Raw genomic sequence first — 19,011 nt, forward strand, 5'->3', positions numbered from 1 at the left:
ATGCAATACATCAGTGATCCAACATTTGACGTACGCTCCCTTAACCAAAAACGTTTACAGCAGGTAAACTGAAATAGCATTAAAATATACGACTCTTCAGAATCTGCAAATTAAAGTCGCATAACAATTAAACCGCGCAAATCGAAAGAACAGGCAATACTGTTACACGCACATGGGTATTTACTTGACCGAGCGGTTGTCAAACCCTGGCGCGATTCTCGCTAGAAGTCATAATTTTACCCCAACTTTCCAAAGACTTCCATACAACTTCAGTTGTAAATTAGAAACCCCGACTTGTCCATTCTATACCTAAATTTTACTCTAATTAATGCAAGACCACAGATAAAACAACCTGCCAGATATATATCAACCGCACATCTGCATGTTTTATCTTCATCATGTTTCCGTACCGCCAACCGTTCACGCCTTAGAAAATATATGAGTATCCCCAACACTGGGAACTATTTTAACTCCGCCACCTTATGCCAGTCAATGCATGCTTTCCAGGCACATTTCGCCAATATAACTGCACCAAATTTGTCCCCATGGCGACATAAACGGTATCGGCCAAGTCCCTTCTTATTTATTCCCTTGTGTAATTTACAGGTTTCTTACCGTAAATACTGCCCTTGCAGTCACACCACCAATGTACACCACTAGATTTTAATATGGACTATCTTACGACAGGGACATTCATTCGGTTTTGGCCGGAATTCACTACTAGTGAACCATGGCATCATGGAAAGTCACTAACACTTCACTCCGTGACGTTTGCTCCTAATAATTGGTTGATTATTTCGGGCAAGGAATATTTCCATGGCGCCGAATTCCAATAATCACACAAGTAATCATACAAATCTAAGAATTCCTTAAAACGGGGCGCTATAACCAAATGTGCATACTTTAAATTTATTACAATACAATGTTAATTCTTATAGTTTGGAAAGTTTACCATTATTCTGTTTAAAATTATTTTTAAAAAATCTAAATTCGAATTATGTAGTAAGGATATTTTATTCATGTAAAATTCTGAATCCTAGCTTATTACAACTCAAACAATAGATTCGCACAAAGGTATTTTCATATAACTGCTGAATTTATTTATGGGAGGAAACACCAGTCGCGTTGGATAATGGATGTTGTATTGCATTTAACTTTAATCTCGTCTCCGTTTAGGTTCTCCTTCGTCATCACGAAGCATGGCGTCATCCTACGAGTGTACCACGATGAGGACGACCCGGACGAAGTTATAGCTATAAAGAAAGGGATTGCAGGACTTCTGTCCGCCAAGCTTCACTCGGAAGACGAGGTGAAGTAACATTCGATAATGATACAGCTTTCGACTGGGCTAATTGCTGATATATTAATAGAGACAGCGTGAATGTAATTTTTTAAAAGTCTGTTTGAAAGTGAAAGTATAAGAAGAAATGTATAAAACAACAAGGAACAAAAAAGAAATAAAGCGAAAAGAAGAACGAGTGCATCTTACTTTTCTTGTTGAGCCTCACGAATACGCCGACATGATTTTCGACAAACTCGCGATGAGGCCTTTTCATGCGCAATAAACAAAAACAGACGGAATTGCACTCGACTCTCTCATACACTATATTACGGGAAATTTAACCCTATTTTGCTCAAATAGAATTAGTCCAGAACTGTATAAAATCTGTATATATTTTCTGACCTATCAAATATTGGTTGAAACTAGTTGAAATGCCATATAATCAATTACCAAAATTGTTATATATTTACTGAGTATTGTTTTAATGAGGCACAGTATTACCAAAGAGTTGTAATTTTGGCGATCCATGTTTAAGAGTAGTTGTGTGTGTGTGTGTGTATGTGTGTGTGTGTGTGTGTATAAATATATAAAGTAGTATGGGCAGATTGGGAGTATATAGGATACTATAGCCAGATTTATATATCGAAGAGTTTTACTTTGTTTAGATCATTCTGTTATAAAGAATATGTTCTGTACATTGAGACGGTAATGGAGGCGCGGGTACTGGTGGTTGAAATGTATTTAGGACGCAATGAGAAATTAAAATACGGAGATAAGCTTTGTGATGTTAAGATTGGGGATTATTTATTGTTGTCGCTGGGGTGAAATGTTTACAGGTATTCGTGTGAAATGATTATCCCCGTTTTTTTTTTATTTTAACCCTCGTGAAAAGAATATTTTTAAGCTCGAGAGGTTATCATAGAGAAACTCTTGTAGTAGTTTGAAAGTTTGTAGTTTATAGTAGTGTAAAAAAAAAAAGAAAACTACTATGACAACGTAATTAGCTACACTTACTGTAATTTCAATTAAATACCTTATCAGCACAACAGTAAATGCAGAGACTAACGAATAACCATTCTCGCAAAAAGTTTCCTATCGCTTGTTTAACGAGCAATTGCAACAACATACAATAATTTAACAAGTTGCTTATTTGCTACTGCAGGTACCTGTATCTACTAAGGGAGATCACTATAGCTACACTACAGAGGAAGTTGGACACGAAGGTGTGTGGATGAACAAATCTCTTTTTAAAATGATCACCAACACCACAATCACCATAATCACCGCCACCACTACCATCACCATAAGACCAACAACATCATGAGGAGAACTAAAATCAAGATATCGACATGAAGGAAGTCAAAACTCATGACCTTGCTGACATTTATACTTCATGAAAATATATTTCTTGTATATAACTTTCTCTTTCGTAATTAAATCTTATTGATCTGAATAAAGGCTTCACCCGCTTTTCAAAAAATCAAGTGCAAGCTAGGATTGAATACATCAACCAACGAAGATTCATAATTGTACTTATATCTGTTAACTCTTTATTTTCAGGCCCACACACTGCCGACTATACTGTCTTTCCAACAGCAGAGGGAAAGGCGTTCAAGAAAACTCGAACCAGTTTTGACCACCAAGTAGAAAATGTGAAATCCAACTTTGAAAAGGTTTGAAAAAAATCGACTATTTGTATTTATTTTATCAAGTTTATCACTATTTCTCGATATTTCGAATGCAATTTAAAAAAGAAAAAAGAAATCCATTGATGAAAGAGAGAGCCTTTTAACTTTTGTACTCAAATAACGTGACTATTGAACAGTGAGAATGGCTACTTCCATTTCAAGTATTTGTAATTATATTTTTCAGGGTCTTTTATTTTACATATTTTACACGTAGGAATACTTTTGATATGTCCTGTATATGAGATTTCGTTTATGCAAAAATGTTTCATATACCGCAGCTCGTTTGAAAAAAAGAAAGAAATGAATTATATATAAAATTGAATCGTTTCTGGATCATGACTTTGATGATTTGCAGTTTGTATAATTGTTATTTTTTTTAGAGAGAGATTAGTCTTTGTTAGCATAAATATAATATAAACTTTATAGAATTTGCGTCAACTAAACCGGAACATGCATCTTTGACGAAAAATAAAACTACTTGTATTTAATATTCTTTAAGACCCTTCATTTTCACGACGAGCTTGGTACAATACACAAGATTTTGGTACAAGAGGATTTCACTGGGCCCACCAAAAGTAAACCAGGGTATGTTTTTCATTGTTAATCTTCCTTAACCGACCTCAAAGTGGATTATCCCCCCATCCCACAGCCCACCACCACACACTAGTTTAAGCAACGTCTGCAGTTATAGGTAGTTTTGCGCAGGTGGTGGATGCCTCGGTGACCATTTTTGTTTTGTGTTTATCGAGGCTAGTAATTTTGAAGGATGGGATGCTTTTATTCTTAGCATAGATATGATACGTCACTGGAACAACTGAAACCATTTTTTTAAAAAAAGGTTTTATAATGGATTCATCTCTGTCTATTATCTTTACTTTTACTTACTTGTGGTACATTTATCTGAAATATAATCTAAGCTCATACTGTAACAGAGATCATCGCCATCAGGTACCACCTATTGTGGATGGGAAACCGCAGTCCTATAATAGTTGTTATTATAAGTGTACTCAAAGTTATGTTGCTCCATTGTACAATATTTAGAAACATGATTTTGTTTTAGTAAGATATACGATTCTATGTGCTACAGTTATTCGTGGTAAATACTGATGAAAGTTGAACATTTAGTTTCAGTCAAACCAATTCAACAGTAGCGGCCTTAGCGAGTGGCGAGGTGCGAAAGGCCCGCAAGCTAGTGGGGGTGGGGGGTGGGGGGCATTTATTTGCTTCTTTACAATAGACTATAATTAAAGAATGTTATTTAAAAATAAAACAAGCATGTATTTTTTTCTTCGAATATTTCACAGAATTTCTTTCTTGACATATAAATTAGATTTTGGGGGCCAATTGTCCCCATTTTGTACCGGGCCCGCACTTCCATAAAAACACCGCTGATAGAAACATCATAATATGAGAAGAATCGAAGTTCAAAAGGCAATAAATCTTTTCTTTCTGTTAATATAATCTAAAAAAATAAATATTTATTTACTTTTAGGTTTGACCCGTATTTTGCGATGCGTAAAGTAGAGCCTGCGCAGAAATTCGGCAATGTTGGTAAGTAGAATGCGTTGTACAACTTATAGACAGTTAAATCTTTCTCTCATCGAATCGAATTATAAAAGCCAGTTAGGTAAACACACACACACACACACACACACACACACACACACTTGATATTCTTTGGTTATATCCTGCAATCCTAGGTTTTTACGCACTTTTCACAAATATACTTGTTTTCTTTGTGATGTCTCTCATTACATGAGAAACAATATTTTTTTTTTTAAATCAAAGTATGAATAACAAATGATAATGATATATTCCCTGACACCCTTCTTATGCTTTGCAGGGGCCACCGCATAATTATTTTCGGGCGGTGTGTGTGTGTGTGTGTGCAAACATGTAGTGGTCAGCTATTAAGTTTTACGGATGTAGGCCAAAATATGTTTAGATGCGCGCCTATGATGCTTTGAACCAGATGACACATTGTCGTAAAGATCGTTATTACGTCACCCACTTTGACGAACCTTACAGAAGTCTATTGCATACTGTGACAAAATAGTACATAAGGTCCGTGGAAAAGCTATTTTGCGGGAAAAAATCAATAGCACATAAGACATTTTATATGTAAAATTACCACAAAAAAAGAGATATTTAACTGATTATTCGCAGAGCTTTCTTTAAATATTTTCATAATCTTCATTTTGGAACTGATTTTGTTGCAAAAGGTAAAATCATCAAATTGGAAAAATCATGTTGGTATCACAATAAAATTATCTACTTATGATAAAACTATTACATTTTGTGTATGACTTTTTTTTCTCCAATAACTAACTGAGATTGTGAATATACAAAGCGCGAATCACTGAATGTACTGGTTTTAGAACTTTAAAACGGGGTTGCATCATTCAGAATGTATTCTTAAAATGTAAATAATCAGACACAAGGCATACAGTTACAGGAAAAGGTTTTATTTTCATTTAATGTAATTCTTACCGTTATAAAACCAATTTATAAAGAATAATTTAGCGAAAATAAGTTAAAATTATCTAAATTCTTTTCAAGACTGATTGAAAATTTGCTGCTAAAGTAAAAATTCTTATTTCTAAGAAAATCCTGATAATATTTTTTTCATTGGCTAAAATATAGAGGATATTGATTTAATTATGATATATATACAGGGGCGGATTAAGGCTCACTGGTGCCCTAAGCACTGACAAATCTTGGTGCCCCCTCCTTTCCACGTACACTTGGGAAGATAACCCTAGGGTGCACATTGATCAAGAAACAGAACATTATGATCAATTTGCACTAGTTTTATCAATTTCTTTTACAAATCTGCATTCGTTTTTTTTTTCTTTTCACCCTTTTCTCAACTTTGTGGTGCCCCCTTTGGCCCTGGTGCCCTAAGCACGTGTTTAGTCTGCTTAATGGTTAATACGCCCCTGTATATATATATATATATATATATATATATATATATATATATATATATATATATATAATGACAGATTCACATAAAACCCTTTAAAATTGCAACTGGTTGTCAAGTTTGTTACTGATGCAGTTACCAGTCGTAAGTCACGTGGGTAACACGGGTTGAGTAGCAGACTGAATTTTTATTATGGCGGGAAGTTGAATTATTCGTAATAATAGCTGATAAAAAATTTATGAGGACTTACTGATTGGAAAAAAAGATAATTAGTAAAATCATTTTTTCATAGTATGTATCTTTGTTACATTTACAACTGATAATGATATGATTTTTAATATTAGTGTCTGCATGACTTGATTTTGATAAGTGTATAAACAAATGGTTGAGATGTCATTAAAAACTGAGTTTATGACACTGTCAAAATGGCATAGCGTCCAAATTGAGTGAGTTACCCCCCCCCCCCCCCCCCGTTAACTGTGTGCGTTCCATGTCAACCGACACTTTATTCCACTTGATTCGTGGAGGAAACCAATGCTAACACTCTCCCCATACTGGGGAAGATGCTATTTTTATTTCCCACAGAATCAAGTTGCAGTGTCCATGCCTGGAAAGCACATGCTATAAATCAGAAATAATGTGGTTTGTTAATTTGCCTTCATACTCACGATGTTAGAACACTGAAGCGAAATTCACGAGTTGGGTGCCCCACAAGTTAGATACCGGTTTATTTTTTTATTGACGATTTTAAGTCATGTGACTAATCCTGCATGAGAAGCAGAGGACCTGTTGACGACGTGGACGATATTATGACTAAAAAGTACAGAAAAGGGATTGCATCTTGATATGGCATTTTATCACGTACTTTAATGTCTACACGTAGTTATAATGTAAGATTAATTTTTTTTATATTTTATTTTACCATGAATAGAGAATTTATTTGAACTGAAACATGTTAGCAGTTTGAGCATTTTTTCCGATATGGGTCATTCAGATGTGACACATCATGACAGAGATTCTCAGCAATGCTTAGACCTAGGAAATGCTTAGATACTGTGGTAAAAGGCATGGCATGGTAATATGACATCTTATACTAAAAGAAAGGTAAACATGCTCCAGATTAAAGCAAAATGTACCATATTAAATTGAATAAAGCACGTCTGTCGTCAGTCACTAAGTTTGAGCTTGGCTTGCAGATATTAGTTCTACCAATCAGCTCATATTTTCTCCCTCAGGTTGAGATTTTTAATATCTTTCTTGGTTTCATTTTGAAAATGAAGTTTTAGCTGTATAGTTATTAATGTTATTAATGTACAGTGATAATATATTGAATTGAAAAGGGTATTTTTTAATCTCTTAAGAAAGGTTGTAAATTTCCAGACTTGTGGAATTCTTCAAATCTTTTCAGAACAAATTCAGTTACACAAGTTTCAAACTATAGATATTTTAAATCCATTCATGGTTATAAGAAGCCTAGCCTCCCAAACCAACTGTCTAAAAAGTATTTTAAGATAATGAAATATCTTGGCTTCAGGAGAAATGTTAAAAAAGTTATGGAAATCTTGGTATCACACATTCTATGGTTTATGGTACCTTGTCTCACAACATTTATAAGTTTTTTACTACATTTTACTGGAGTGGTGTCCACTCAGTATAAATTCCTTGCTGCCATCCTGTTTATTGCTAATTGTTATTGGGTCTTTTTATTCATTATCAACAGAGTACCCAGAGATGAAAGCCATAAGTGATGCTGAGCTGCATTTTCTTACCAGAGAGAGGGCATTATTTGATATCACGAAACCTTTGGAGACCATCAAATCTGCATCTGTTCATGTTAACAAAAATGTAAGAGATATGTTATTATACATATTGTGAGCAGATCAAATTAACTTTTGTCTTTTTTCGGGGAGGGGAGGGGGAGTGTGAGAGATAGTGATGATGATTTTGGCAGTCACAGTTGACTCTTGCAGTTTTGTGCAAGGCAGTTTTATCTTGAGTGCAAGTCCAAGGGATTTTGTTCTAACAAATTGACTCTGTGTCCCTGGTGTCCATACAGTTAGCAATTTAGTAAATTGGAAATTAAAAAAAAATAAAATAGCATATTTATGGAAATTTGCAGAAAAGAGATAATAATAATAATAATAATAATAATAATAATAAACCATATGTGAATGATATTATAACATTAAAAAATTTATTTCCTGCTTTTTGTCAGATTGTATCAGGTCTGTCTGGTTTCAATACTCAAGGTTTTCATATAGGTCTCTTTCTCAATCACTGTTACTTGTAGAGTCTTGTAAGTTGGTATCTAAATATGTCCTGTGTGTCAATAGTTAAAATCAGGTCACTGTTTCCAGTAGTTCACAGTCCAGAAATTATGGTTTAACTTTTGCATTTTACTCATTTTCTCCTGCATATTGTCATTTGAGTCACATAGCTTAATATGTTATTACATCAGCAGGAGTTTTATAGCTATCAGTACAGATTTGGTCACCATGATCTATATTTCCTGGTTCATTGAATTTGATAAACCTTTGTGTTTAGCTTATTTTCTCAGGGACTATTATTTGTGGAGTTGCATTAGTATGTAATTGCATCACGAGTACTACATCCTTCAATGTAAAGTACGGTACAGCTCACATCATGGTGGGGGGGCTTAATCCCCTTCACTTTCGCTCTGCGATGGAACAATAAACTACTACAAATCACCACTGCACCTAATGGCTGTCACACTGATGGCAACACCACTGTGGAGCTCCTGATTTGCATTATTGATTGACATTTCAAGAGATAATAATGAAGACCACCCATAGAAAGATATGTCATTAGTGATTAACAATCAAATTCCATTTCAGCAATCAGTGATATATATATATATATATATATATATATATATATATATATATATATATATATGCATATATGGGTCATACACAGTAAGCCACACTCATCTGATAGAGACTATGTCCACTCCGTAGTGGTCATCCTTAATGATTCAGCAAGACAGTGTGGAGTGCAGAGCAATACACATATAAAAGCTATTGCAATTCTGTCAGGATGCGTGGAGAGATGGTGTTTTTTTTTTCTTAACCCTTTCCACTCTCTCTCCACCACTGCCACATTGTGTGGGGTTCTGAAAATATATGTGAGCTCTATTGTAAATGAATCCTGAAAGTATTGTAATCACTCCTTAAGAATGGAAGGTTATATCAACATGGGGTTTTTGTAAATAACTTTGTATGCTGTATGTCTAGCTGGTCCTAAATGAAAATGGTTCTATGTGATGTCCAATATGGCCACCACAATGTCCTTTATAAAAATCTCTTCATGACTCGACCTGATTGAAAAGTAATATTGCCATGAGGTTTTCATCAGAAGACTTTTTTATTATGATGTCTAGTTGGAAAAATGTATTTGATCTGATTTCTAATATGGCTGCCATAATGGCCACCGTAAAAATCTTATTATCACTACTTCTCCATGATGGTTCCTCCAGTTGACGTTGTGCTTTCATCGGAAGACTTATTATGATGTCTAGTTGGTACAAAATAGAAATGGTGGCAATCTGATATTGAATATGTCCACTGTCACATCATCTTGAAATCCTAGTTATTGTTGCTCCCCCAGAACAAAATAATATCAACATTGGGTTTACAACAGATGACTTTTTACGATGGCTGTTTGGTCCTAAACGCGTGTGATTTGTGTGTGATTTGGATTTTTAATGTAGCTTTAACAGTTTTTCAGTCATAATGCTATGATGTCTGCAGTGTGGCAGTTTATAGTGATGTCTAGCTCTGGGGCATCAAGCCGCAGACATGTAGCATGATGTCCCACCCAGTCACATTATCCTGACACCAGGCTGACCAGTCCTAACACTAACCTCTTAATGCTGAATGCCAAGCAAGGCAGCTATTAGTACCATTTTTGTAAGTCTTTGGTATGACCCAGCCGGGGATCGAACCCACGACCTCCCGCAGGTCCTAAATGCAAAAGATACCAAGCTGACATAGGATGTTCACTACAGCAGCTATTTTGAAAATCTTGTAGTTGCTTAAGAATATCAGAGATAGTTTAACACTCAGCAGTTTAAAGGAAAAAATGGTCTTGACTTCTGGAAATTCTTTTCACCCATTAGAGCATCAGTCCCTTTGAAGGACTCTTGTCTATAATCACCATATTTGTTTACCTGAATATTCTATCAGCATTTTTGCTGGTCAATGGCTACATATTGTGTAGAATGTTTGCATACTTGGCACCATTTGTGTAATTTCAAAATTAGGTGACTTTGAACTAAATAGGCATATGGCTGAAATGTTTATAGAGGAATCATTTATCTTTTAAATTACAAATTAATTAGTCGATAAAGTGTTCCTGAATAGAAATGTATATTTATAAGGAGAAGAAATTTAGAAATAATATTTTTTCAACAAATTTAAATGTACCTAAAAATATGTGACTACTGCCAAAATGGAAAAATCAAATTGGAAATATTTCATAATTTAATTTGGACGATTCGACACTTATTGTCATAGTGAACAGGGCTTGAAATCAGTTTGTTTAATAGGTTTATGTTAAATGTCTCACAGTGGATGTGTTAGGATAGCACAATTCACTTGTATGTGGTTCCCAGGTAAAGAAAATAAGCCATTGCTTGGACTGTAATTATATGTGTACTGTTTTTACAGATACCACGTCGTTTGCTGGTGGAAAAGAATATAGATGTGGCATGGGATGCAATTAGGGGCAATCTCTCCTGCATGAGCAATCAGCCTGCTAAAGGTAGAGCATTATGTCAGTTGCATTATTTAAATAGCATGGATAATTTATGTAAACTGCAGTGATATCTCAGAAAGGCATGTTGATCACAAGATAAAGTGGACAGTTCAGTAGTAAGAGCTATTCCATTTCAGTCTACGACAAAAGTGTGAATGCCTCTTCTAGGGTTATCATCTTTAGAAGAGAATTTTTTATAATGCTTTACAGAAGGAAATAAATATACAGAATAAAGTAAGTCAAGGCACCACCACCACTCAGAAGAATAAAAGTGTGTTTATCCACTGATAGTCAAATGAAACAGTCCTAAATGCCATCTGTTTTGCACCTTACATATTTTATAGTCCAGAGTTTGATTCCTGTACCCACATGTGTAATGGTTGCCCATTCAAGCTGCCAGGTTTTAGGATACTCAGCTTTCTGTGCCATAGTGAGAATTGCTTGCTAACTGTAAACTTATTTAAATAATGGGATAATGTTTTTTTCTTGTTTGTTTCATTGCTTCCTTTTTATTTGAAAACCAGAGTAAACATATCTATATAACTATTTTACAAACATTTTGGAACAAATAGCATAACTTGGGTAAACTTAATTTATTGATCTTTAACAGAATAAACAGCATAAGTTCTCGCTAACTTAATAGAATAAAAATTGAACAGGTTCATTTAATTATTATGTGTATACTTGAAGCTTTTATGAACCATTATTTAAAATATGCCTCTTTCAATTTACACAGGGTCCCCAGAGTTGAGTACTTGCTTCTTTGACATTGTGAATGTTCTGAAGAGATTGCCTGCTGAACACCTGGACACCATTGCAGAATTCTACTTCACAAATCTGTCATCATTGTATGTAATATACAATAATGTGTTAATTGCACTGGTGCCACTTATCGTTATTGTTTAGTTGGGCCCTGCAACAGGCCATTTGCTTGAGCATCAGACTTGTAACCCAAGAGTCACGAATTTGATACCCAACCAGGGCAGTCTGGAAGGGCTGCTCTTTGTGTCCTTTGGGAAATGCACCTAGCTTCCATTTCCCAGGATCATAAAGCCAATAATGAATTGAAAGTGTCATTAAAAAGCAACCACCATTTCATTGTTAGATTGTATTGACTAATGGAATTCCACCTCGATAAAGATAACATGGTGAAGGACAGTGATGACCGAGATGGAAGAGATGGGACTTTTCTGGGGTAAGGCACAAGCCATTGCTCAAGACCAACCTAGATGGCAGAAGATAGTTGTAGCTTTATGTCCCAGATGGAACGAAGAGGATTAACAAACCTGGATACTTAATTTATTCAGTTTAAAACTATCTTTTATCTCAGACAAGTAATATTTTAATATACATGTATGTTAAATCCACACATCTGTCCTAATGGTCATACAACTAGTTAACACATGAGTGGGGTGGGACACATCATTTAAGAAATTACTTTCAAACACTCATGGCACTAGTAATAGTAAACCATTTTAATTCCATTGTCTGCTCTGTACTGCCATCTTATCTATCGATGCTTACAGGATTGTCCTAAAAGATTTATAAAATGCTGAACTAACCCATTTTAATGGTTCATTACACTTTTGTTTTGCCCAAAATAGACGCAATAAAGATTTTTTTGGTGTGGACCTAGCATTTATTTAACTTTATTTTTCACCGATTATCATCCACAGTTTGTATAAGTTTATTTTTCTCAGAATTATTCTTTTCAAACTACTAATTCATTGATTAAATAATAAACGATGTACTTCACTCATTTCTTACAAAATTAACTGCCATTTGTCATCAAATAAAATCTGAAAGTATATCATGCTACCAAAGGTCAGCAACTTTGCAAAGAAACATCTGATAAGCATGCAGACCTTGTATATGTCAGTTTCCAGATGTGTTTAAATTGAAATGAATTGTGAGCTAAATATCTAAATATCTGGATCATCTTTGACACTTTTGACAATCACTGGTACTAACAAAGATGTAAAAGTTTATATATACATGTACTTATTTTGTATGTGCACCAACTTGGGTAAAATGATGTGTGAATTTTTCAGTTTTTCTCTAAAGTATATAGACATACTTATAACACAGTCCATCCTTCGGTTTCAAAGGAATTAATAATTAGGGGACAAATAAATAAATATGATCCAAAACCTGTGATCCTGCACTGGATAAACACTGTACATGCAGGGATCCCGAGTGGCTGAGTGGTCTAAAGTGCTCACCGTTCCAGATCACCACCATTTCACCTCTGTCTGCCTGGGTTTGAGTCTCAGACTCTGCTAACATGGGTATGTGAGAAAGCCTGCCAGTAGCTTCTTGTGGGCTGGTGGTTCTTCCCAGTGTTTTCCAGGTTCTTCCTCCACCAGTTATACTGGCTGCCGTCTATAGCCTATCTTGTGCTGAAAAATGGCGTTCAACCCTACAACAACAACAACTGTACATGCATCTATGGAATAATTGTTGTTGTAGGGTTTAACGCCATTTTTCAGCATACGATAGGCTATACATGGCAGCCAGTATTAATGGTGGAAAAAACCACCGACCCACGAGAAGCTACTGGCAAACTTTCTCACATACCCACATTGGCTGAATCCGAGACTTGAACCCACACAGACAGAGGTGAGATGGCAGTGATCCGTAACGGAAAGCACGTTAGACCACTCGGCCACTCGGGGCCCCCTATGGAATAAAGCATTCATATATATATATATATATATATATACCTTTGCAGTCCTGAAGTACATGATTCATTCTGAATAAACAGAATTGTTTGAATAATTAAGACTGGATAATCCAGACAATACATGGTTGGGATTATCAATGGTTGATTTTGTTTTAATGGCTGACCTGGGTTGGTATTAAGTTCTTGATCTTTGGATTCTGAATCTGATGCTCTACCAAGTGAGCTATGTTGACTCTGTGTATATTTACTGTGATGTAAAAATGTGTAGGAAAGATTATTTAGGTAGATAATTGTATGTGTGTGTTTGTGTATGTTTAAATGCATGTTGTTATATCTAGCTAGCTAGCAACTGGTTTGCATGTATGCAAGCTAACATTCATAATGTGCACCATAGCGGTCAATTTGAAAAAATTTCTATTGCTGAAAAACATCAACACTGAGCAGTTAAATGGAAAAAAATGGTGACTGGACTTTTTCTCAAAATCCTTGCATGGACAAAATTAAGCAAAAACCACATGAGGTTCACAAATACAAATAAAATTTGATGGGGTTATATTTTTTATTGATATGTAGGTATCAGATTGTCAACATGGCAGATTTGAAGGAAATTTTAGCAATTTAGAAATTTGTTAATTGTTTTGTCTAGATTTATTTTTAATGAAAAATATGTTGCCATCATTAAGCAAAATCTGGTTGAGATGGAGATTGAAAAAACTGTGTGGCTATGTTTGTATGGATATGTAGATGACCTGAATAGATTTCATCCCATTATAAACCCTTGTCAGAGTTGTTAAACATTTTGTACTTAAAACCTTTTACTTTACAGTGGTGCAGTGGGAGCATACATGTTTCACAAGCACATATCTAAGTTGAAAAATATTGATGTTTTGTGATATAAAAAATGGAATTGACATGTATATATTTCTTAATAATTTTAAAAGATTGATAATTTAAATGACTGTTTAAGTTTGTATGCTCCACCACATCCTTGTCTATACATCCATACAATTTTCCATAAGATTTAGTTAAGTTTTGTATTTCGATCTTGTCAGGTACTGTGATGGAGCATCTAGATTCCGTGATATTGCCTTCTTATGATAGAACCTATTTAATAATTTTCACATGAAAAAATCATCTTTTGAATGTTCTTTATAAATAATCTGTCGAACACTTTTTAACATAGTTATCCAGATAATGCGGCAGCCAGACACAACATGCTAGATGCATATGGAGTGTTAAACACTAATCAGAGTCAGTCAATACTCCTACAGAGGGTCCTGCTGGCCCCAACATTGGATGAGGACTTGGTTCAGAGGGTATTGGTTCAAGTAGTAGCTATGAAAACACCACCCATTCAGGTAAATTATTAATAATGATTTGTTTTAATCTTTTCTATTTTTAGGCTGAAACACATGCAGAGGTAGAACATGGATTTGGATTTGAATTTTTTTTAAAACAGTTTAAATTTTTTTCAGTCATATCACTATTATGTCTGCAGTGTGGCAGTTTATAGTGATGTCTAGATCTGGGGTATGATGCTGCAGATGTGTAGCATGTTGTCCCATCCAGTCACATTATACTGACACCAGACCGACAAGTCATAACACTAACTTCTCATTGCTGAGCATCTAGCAAGGCAGCTGTTAGTACAATTTCTATAAGTTTTTTTATATGACTTGGACTGGGTTCGAACCTGTGACCTCCCATGTCTGAAGCAGATGCTCTAACCTCCAGGCCACTGTAGCAGTAGAACACAAGAGCGCCTATGCAGAGCAGTTAGGATTCAAGTTTTAAAAAAATTTCCAATATTATATCTGCTTCCCATTTGAATTATCATCTGCCTTCAGTTTCGACAGCAAGGTTATAAAAAAGAATTATGTATCAATCATGTTTAACTGAACTAAGCAAAACATAGCAGATTTTATGGTGGTGTTAAAGAGTATGCTGGGGAAGGGAGATCTGATAAAGAAAAAGTCAACATTAACTATTATTAAATGCATAAAATTACAAGGTTTGGCCACATGGGGTATATTCTTTGATGTGAGATTCGCACTAAAATCTTTTTTAAAAATTGCTTAAATTTAACATTATGCATGCAAATTGTGCACAATATTGCATACACTGCCTTGATTTATTTTGTCAAATCACTTTGGAAAATTCTATAATGGATGTTTTATTTTAAAGTACACTCTAGCCATGCAAAGAACATTGAATAAAAAGTGCTGAAGTTCACTGTCTTCAAGACAACAAAATAATATTCTATATCCATTTGGTTGACTTCAACTTCCCTGGTCACTTTAAAGTCTGATGGTGTGTATTTCTTGTTATTCTGAAGAGCAAGCAAGATTGCACAATTCAGATAAAGACAGCTTCATAACTTTCCATTAGGGTTGGTAACCTTTTGATCATTTTAAGCAATTCCTGAAGCAAAATGGTTGAAACACTTTGCAGGATTAAATTTATTGTGTAAGTCTACATTAGATATTATAATTTCAGATAATGGAACTATCTGTAATGCTGTAAAATCATTTTTGATATTTTCAGAACATCACCACTATCATAGAAGAAATGGCCTTTGATTCAGCTATTGGAGGCAGAAAGGTCAGCATGACGACTTGTCATAGGGCACAAATGGCTCTAGGGTCTGTCATTCGCAAGATGAAAGAAAATGATGACACATACAGCAAGCACCTGACTGGGAGAATGCATGAAATGCTGGGCATGCATGGTACCGTAGTATATAAATAAATACAAAATAAATATAAATGAGTAAAACAAATGACAAATAACATGGAACCTATATATATATCAAAACTTAAACCAAGCAAATTAACTGTCATAATAGAGTACTAATTTAGGTCCAAATAATTGGTTTTTATTTTAGTGATAATTAAACCCCATTTAAAATGAAAACATTTATCCTTTCATACAAAGTCATGATCCAATAAGTTTAAAAAGTTCACTTTCTGAATTATATAAATGTTCCATTAATATGATGCTACATGTATCCCTTTAAATAAAAAAAATGTACTTTTTAGCATATCTCTTCACTGCCTTATGTCATAATGACATAGTCATTATTGTATTATAATCTCTATGTCATAATGACATAATCATTATTGTATTATAATTTTTGTTATAATGACATAATCATTATTGTATAAAAATCTCTGTGTCATAATGACAGTCATTATTGTATTATAATCTCCATATCATAATGACATAATCATTATTGTATAGAAATCTCTGTGTCATAATGACATAGTCGTTATTGTATTATAATCTCTATGTCATAATGACATAGTCATTATTGTATTATAATCTCAATGTCATAATGACATAATCATTATTGTATAAAAATCTCTGTGTCATAATGACATAGTCATTATTGTATTATAATCTCTATGTCATAATGACATAGTCATTATTGTATTATAATCTCTATGTCATAATGACATAATCATCATTGTATTATAATTTCTGTTATGATGACATAATCATTATCGTATAAAAATTTCTGTGTCATAATGACAGTCATTATTGTAATATAATCTCCATATCATAATGACATAATCATTATTGTATAGAAATCTCTGTGTCATAATGACATAGTCGTTATTGTATTATAATCTCTATGTCATAATGACATAGTCATTATTGTATTATAATCTCAATGTCATAATGACATAATCATTATTGTATTATTATCTCTATGTCATAATGACATAATCATTATTGTATTATAATCTTTAAATATTCACAGTTATCAAGATTTTATCTTGTTTGGTTTATATGCTGCTTGTGATAGTGAGCACTAATTTTGCTATTATTGTTGGTCTAATACCCCACAGTTTACAGCAGGACGTTTTGATTTGGTCCTGTCTAATCCACATAATGTAGACTAGTTATATTTTGCAAGTCTATATATATTCTTAGACCAATGGACTGATTAGATTTGTAGGCTGTTGTAGTAATTATTCAAGTTTGAAACATTTTTGAACTTCTTGAACAGTTTGACAGAAACCTTATTTATTAACACAATTACACAAAAATTATTTGAGGTAGACAAATTAAATGTTATCAGTTTATATTTATGTGTACATGAACTAATTACATTTCATGCCATTATAGAAATGTTTAAAATAATCTTCTGTAGTTTGAACTTCTTTAAACTTGAATATTTTGGTAGATGTGTTTAAAAAAGACAAATTTAGTTTTTGGTTTTGTTGTTGCAGTTGCTTTTACTGTTTTTGTTGATGATGCTAATGATGCTAATGATTATAGATCCCTGGAAGTATATTCAGAAGAGATCAACAATGACAGAGTCAGAACAGTATGATCATGACAGAGAGAAGGTAGTCCTGCTGGAAGCCTTGGGGAATGCTCGTATGAATCATTCATTTGACTATATTGTATCTCATATCAATGCCACTAACTCCCCATGGATCAAAAGGGCAGGTGTCCATGCACTCAGGCATTACCATCATGATGATGTAAGTAGAATGTAAAGTCCCTTTCTTTATGTCACCTAATTAGCTAGTTGCATTTTGACATTATGACATTATATCCATTTTACTTTATGAAATTATTTGTATTCACTATTGTCCATGGGGTATTGATGTTCATTAGTATTGGGGTTGCTTCAAAGTACAAATTTTAAAGCCCTAAAAATAATGATCTCTCTGGAAACAATAGTATCCTTTTTCCAATACATGAATAAAATGCTGAGAAAAGTAATAAAAATTAAAGCCACAAGTCCCTTTTCTGTACACTTTAGAATTGAATACTTCAGTATTTTTTCAAGGGCAAAATTTGTGTAACAAAGACTGGTGCCGACATAGTTATTCTAGTGCAGATATTATGACTATCAATTTTAATATCTGTCCCTATTCAAATTGTGATAAAACCAAAATCTATTTTAAAAAAAACTTACCGTGATATGTTCTATTTTACAACACACAAAGCAGAACAATCTGAACAAGTTTGGCCTAATGGTAATACAACACAGAACATAGTCATTTTAACAAGTTGGGCCTAATGGTAATACAACACAGAACATAATCATTTTAACAAGTTGGGCCCAATGATATTACAACACAGAACAGAAACATTTTAACAAGTTCGGCCTAACAATATTACAACACAGAACAGAATCATTTTAACAAGTTGGGCCTAATGATATTACAACACAAAACAGAATCATTTTAACAAGTTGGGCCTAATGATATTACAACACAGAACAGAAACATTTTAACAAGTTCGGCCTAACAATATTACAACACAGAACAGAATCATTTTAATAAGTTGTGCCTAATGATATTACAACACAGAACAGAATCATTTTAATAAGTTTGGCTTAATGATGTTACGACACCAAACAGAATAATGTGAACAAGTTTGGCTTATGATCAAGTTTAAATGAAATATTAGTTAATTGGACAGTTAATGTAAGCACAAGCTATTAGTTTTGCGTTTAATATTTTTAAAATAATGAGTCAGTTTTGCTCTGGTTGTTGATGAGATATTAAAATTTAATAATAGATTTCCATTTAAAATAAATATAAGAAATTGTTACAGTATCATTACTTTCAGTCTGTTTAGACTGGATGTAAATAGTAGCTAAGATATTTGTCTCTGTTTCTTCTCTCCTTCAAAT

At 33.9% G+C, this 19,011-nt stretch overlaps 1 protein-coding gene across 1 annotated transcript in view; it reads left to right on the forward strand.

The window, feature by feature from the left end:
• The window catches only part of LOC149785130 (uncharacterized), a 30,372-nt gene continuing 11,361 nt past the window's right edge, over window positions 1-19,011 (forward strand). The window contains exons 1-11 of the mRNA XM_089931277.1: window positions 1-63; window positions 2,445-2,505; window positions 2,843-2,955; window positions 3,470-3,555; window positions 4,463-4,521; window positions 7,617-7,741; window positions 10,585-10,678; window positions 11,409-11,520; window positions 14,539-14,713; window positions 15,900-16,088; window positions 17,591-17,848. Coding sequence (XP_089787403.1) covers window positions 1-63; window positions 2,445-2,505; window positions 2,843-2,955; window positions 3,470-3,555; window positions 4,463-4,521; window positions 7,617-7,741; window positions 10,585-10,678; window positions 11,409-11,520; window positions 14,539-14,713; window positions 15,900-16,088; window positions 17,591-17,848 — 1,335 coding nt within the window. The remainder of the gene's footprint in view (window positions 64-2,444; window positions 2,506-2,842; window positions 2,956-3,469; window positions 3,556-4,462; window positions 4,522-7,616; window positions 7,742-10,584; window positions 10,679-11,408; window positions 11,521-14,538; window positions 14,714-15,899; window positions 16,089-17,590; window positions 17,849-19,011) is intronic.

Source organism: Sinohyriopsis cumingii, chromosome 13 (genome assembly GCF_028554795.1).
Source record: "Sinohyriopsis cumingii isolate HCF-2022 chromosome 13, ASM2855479v2, whole genome shotgun sequence".
Lineage (NCBI taxonomy): Eukaryota > Metazoa > Mollusca > Bivalvia > Unionida > Unionidae > Sinohyriopsis > Sinohyriopsis cumingii.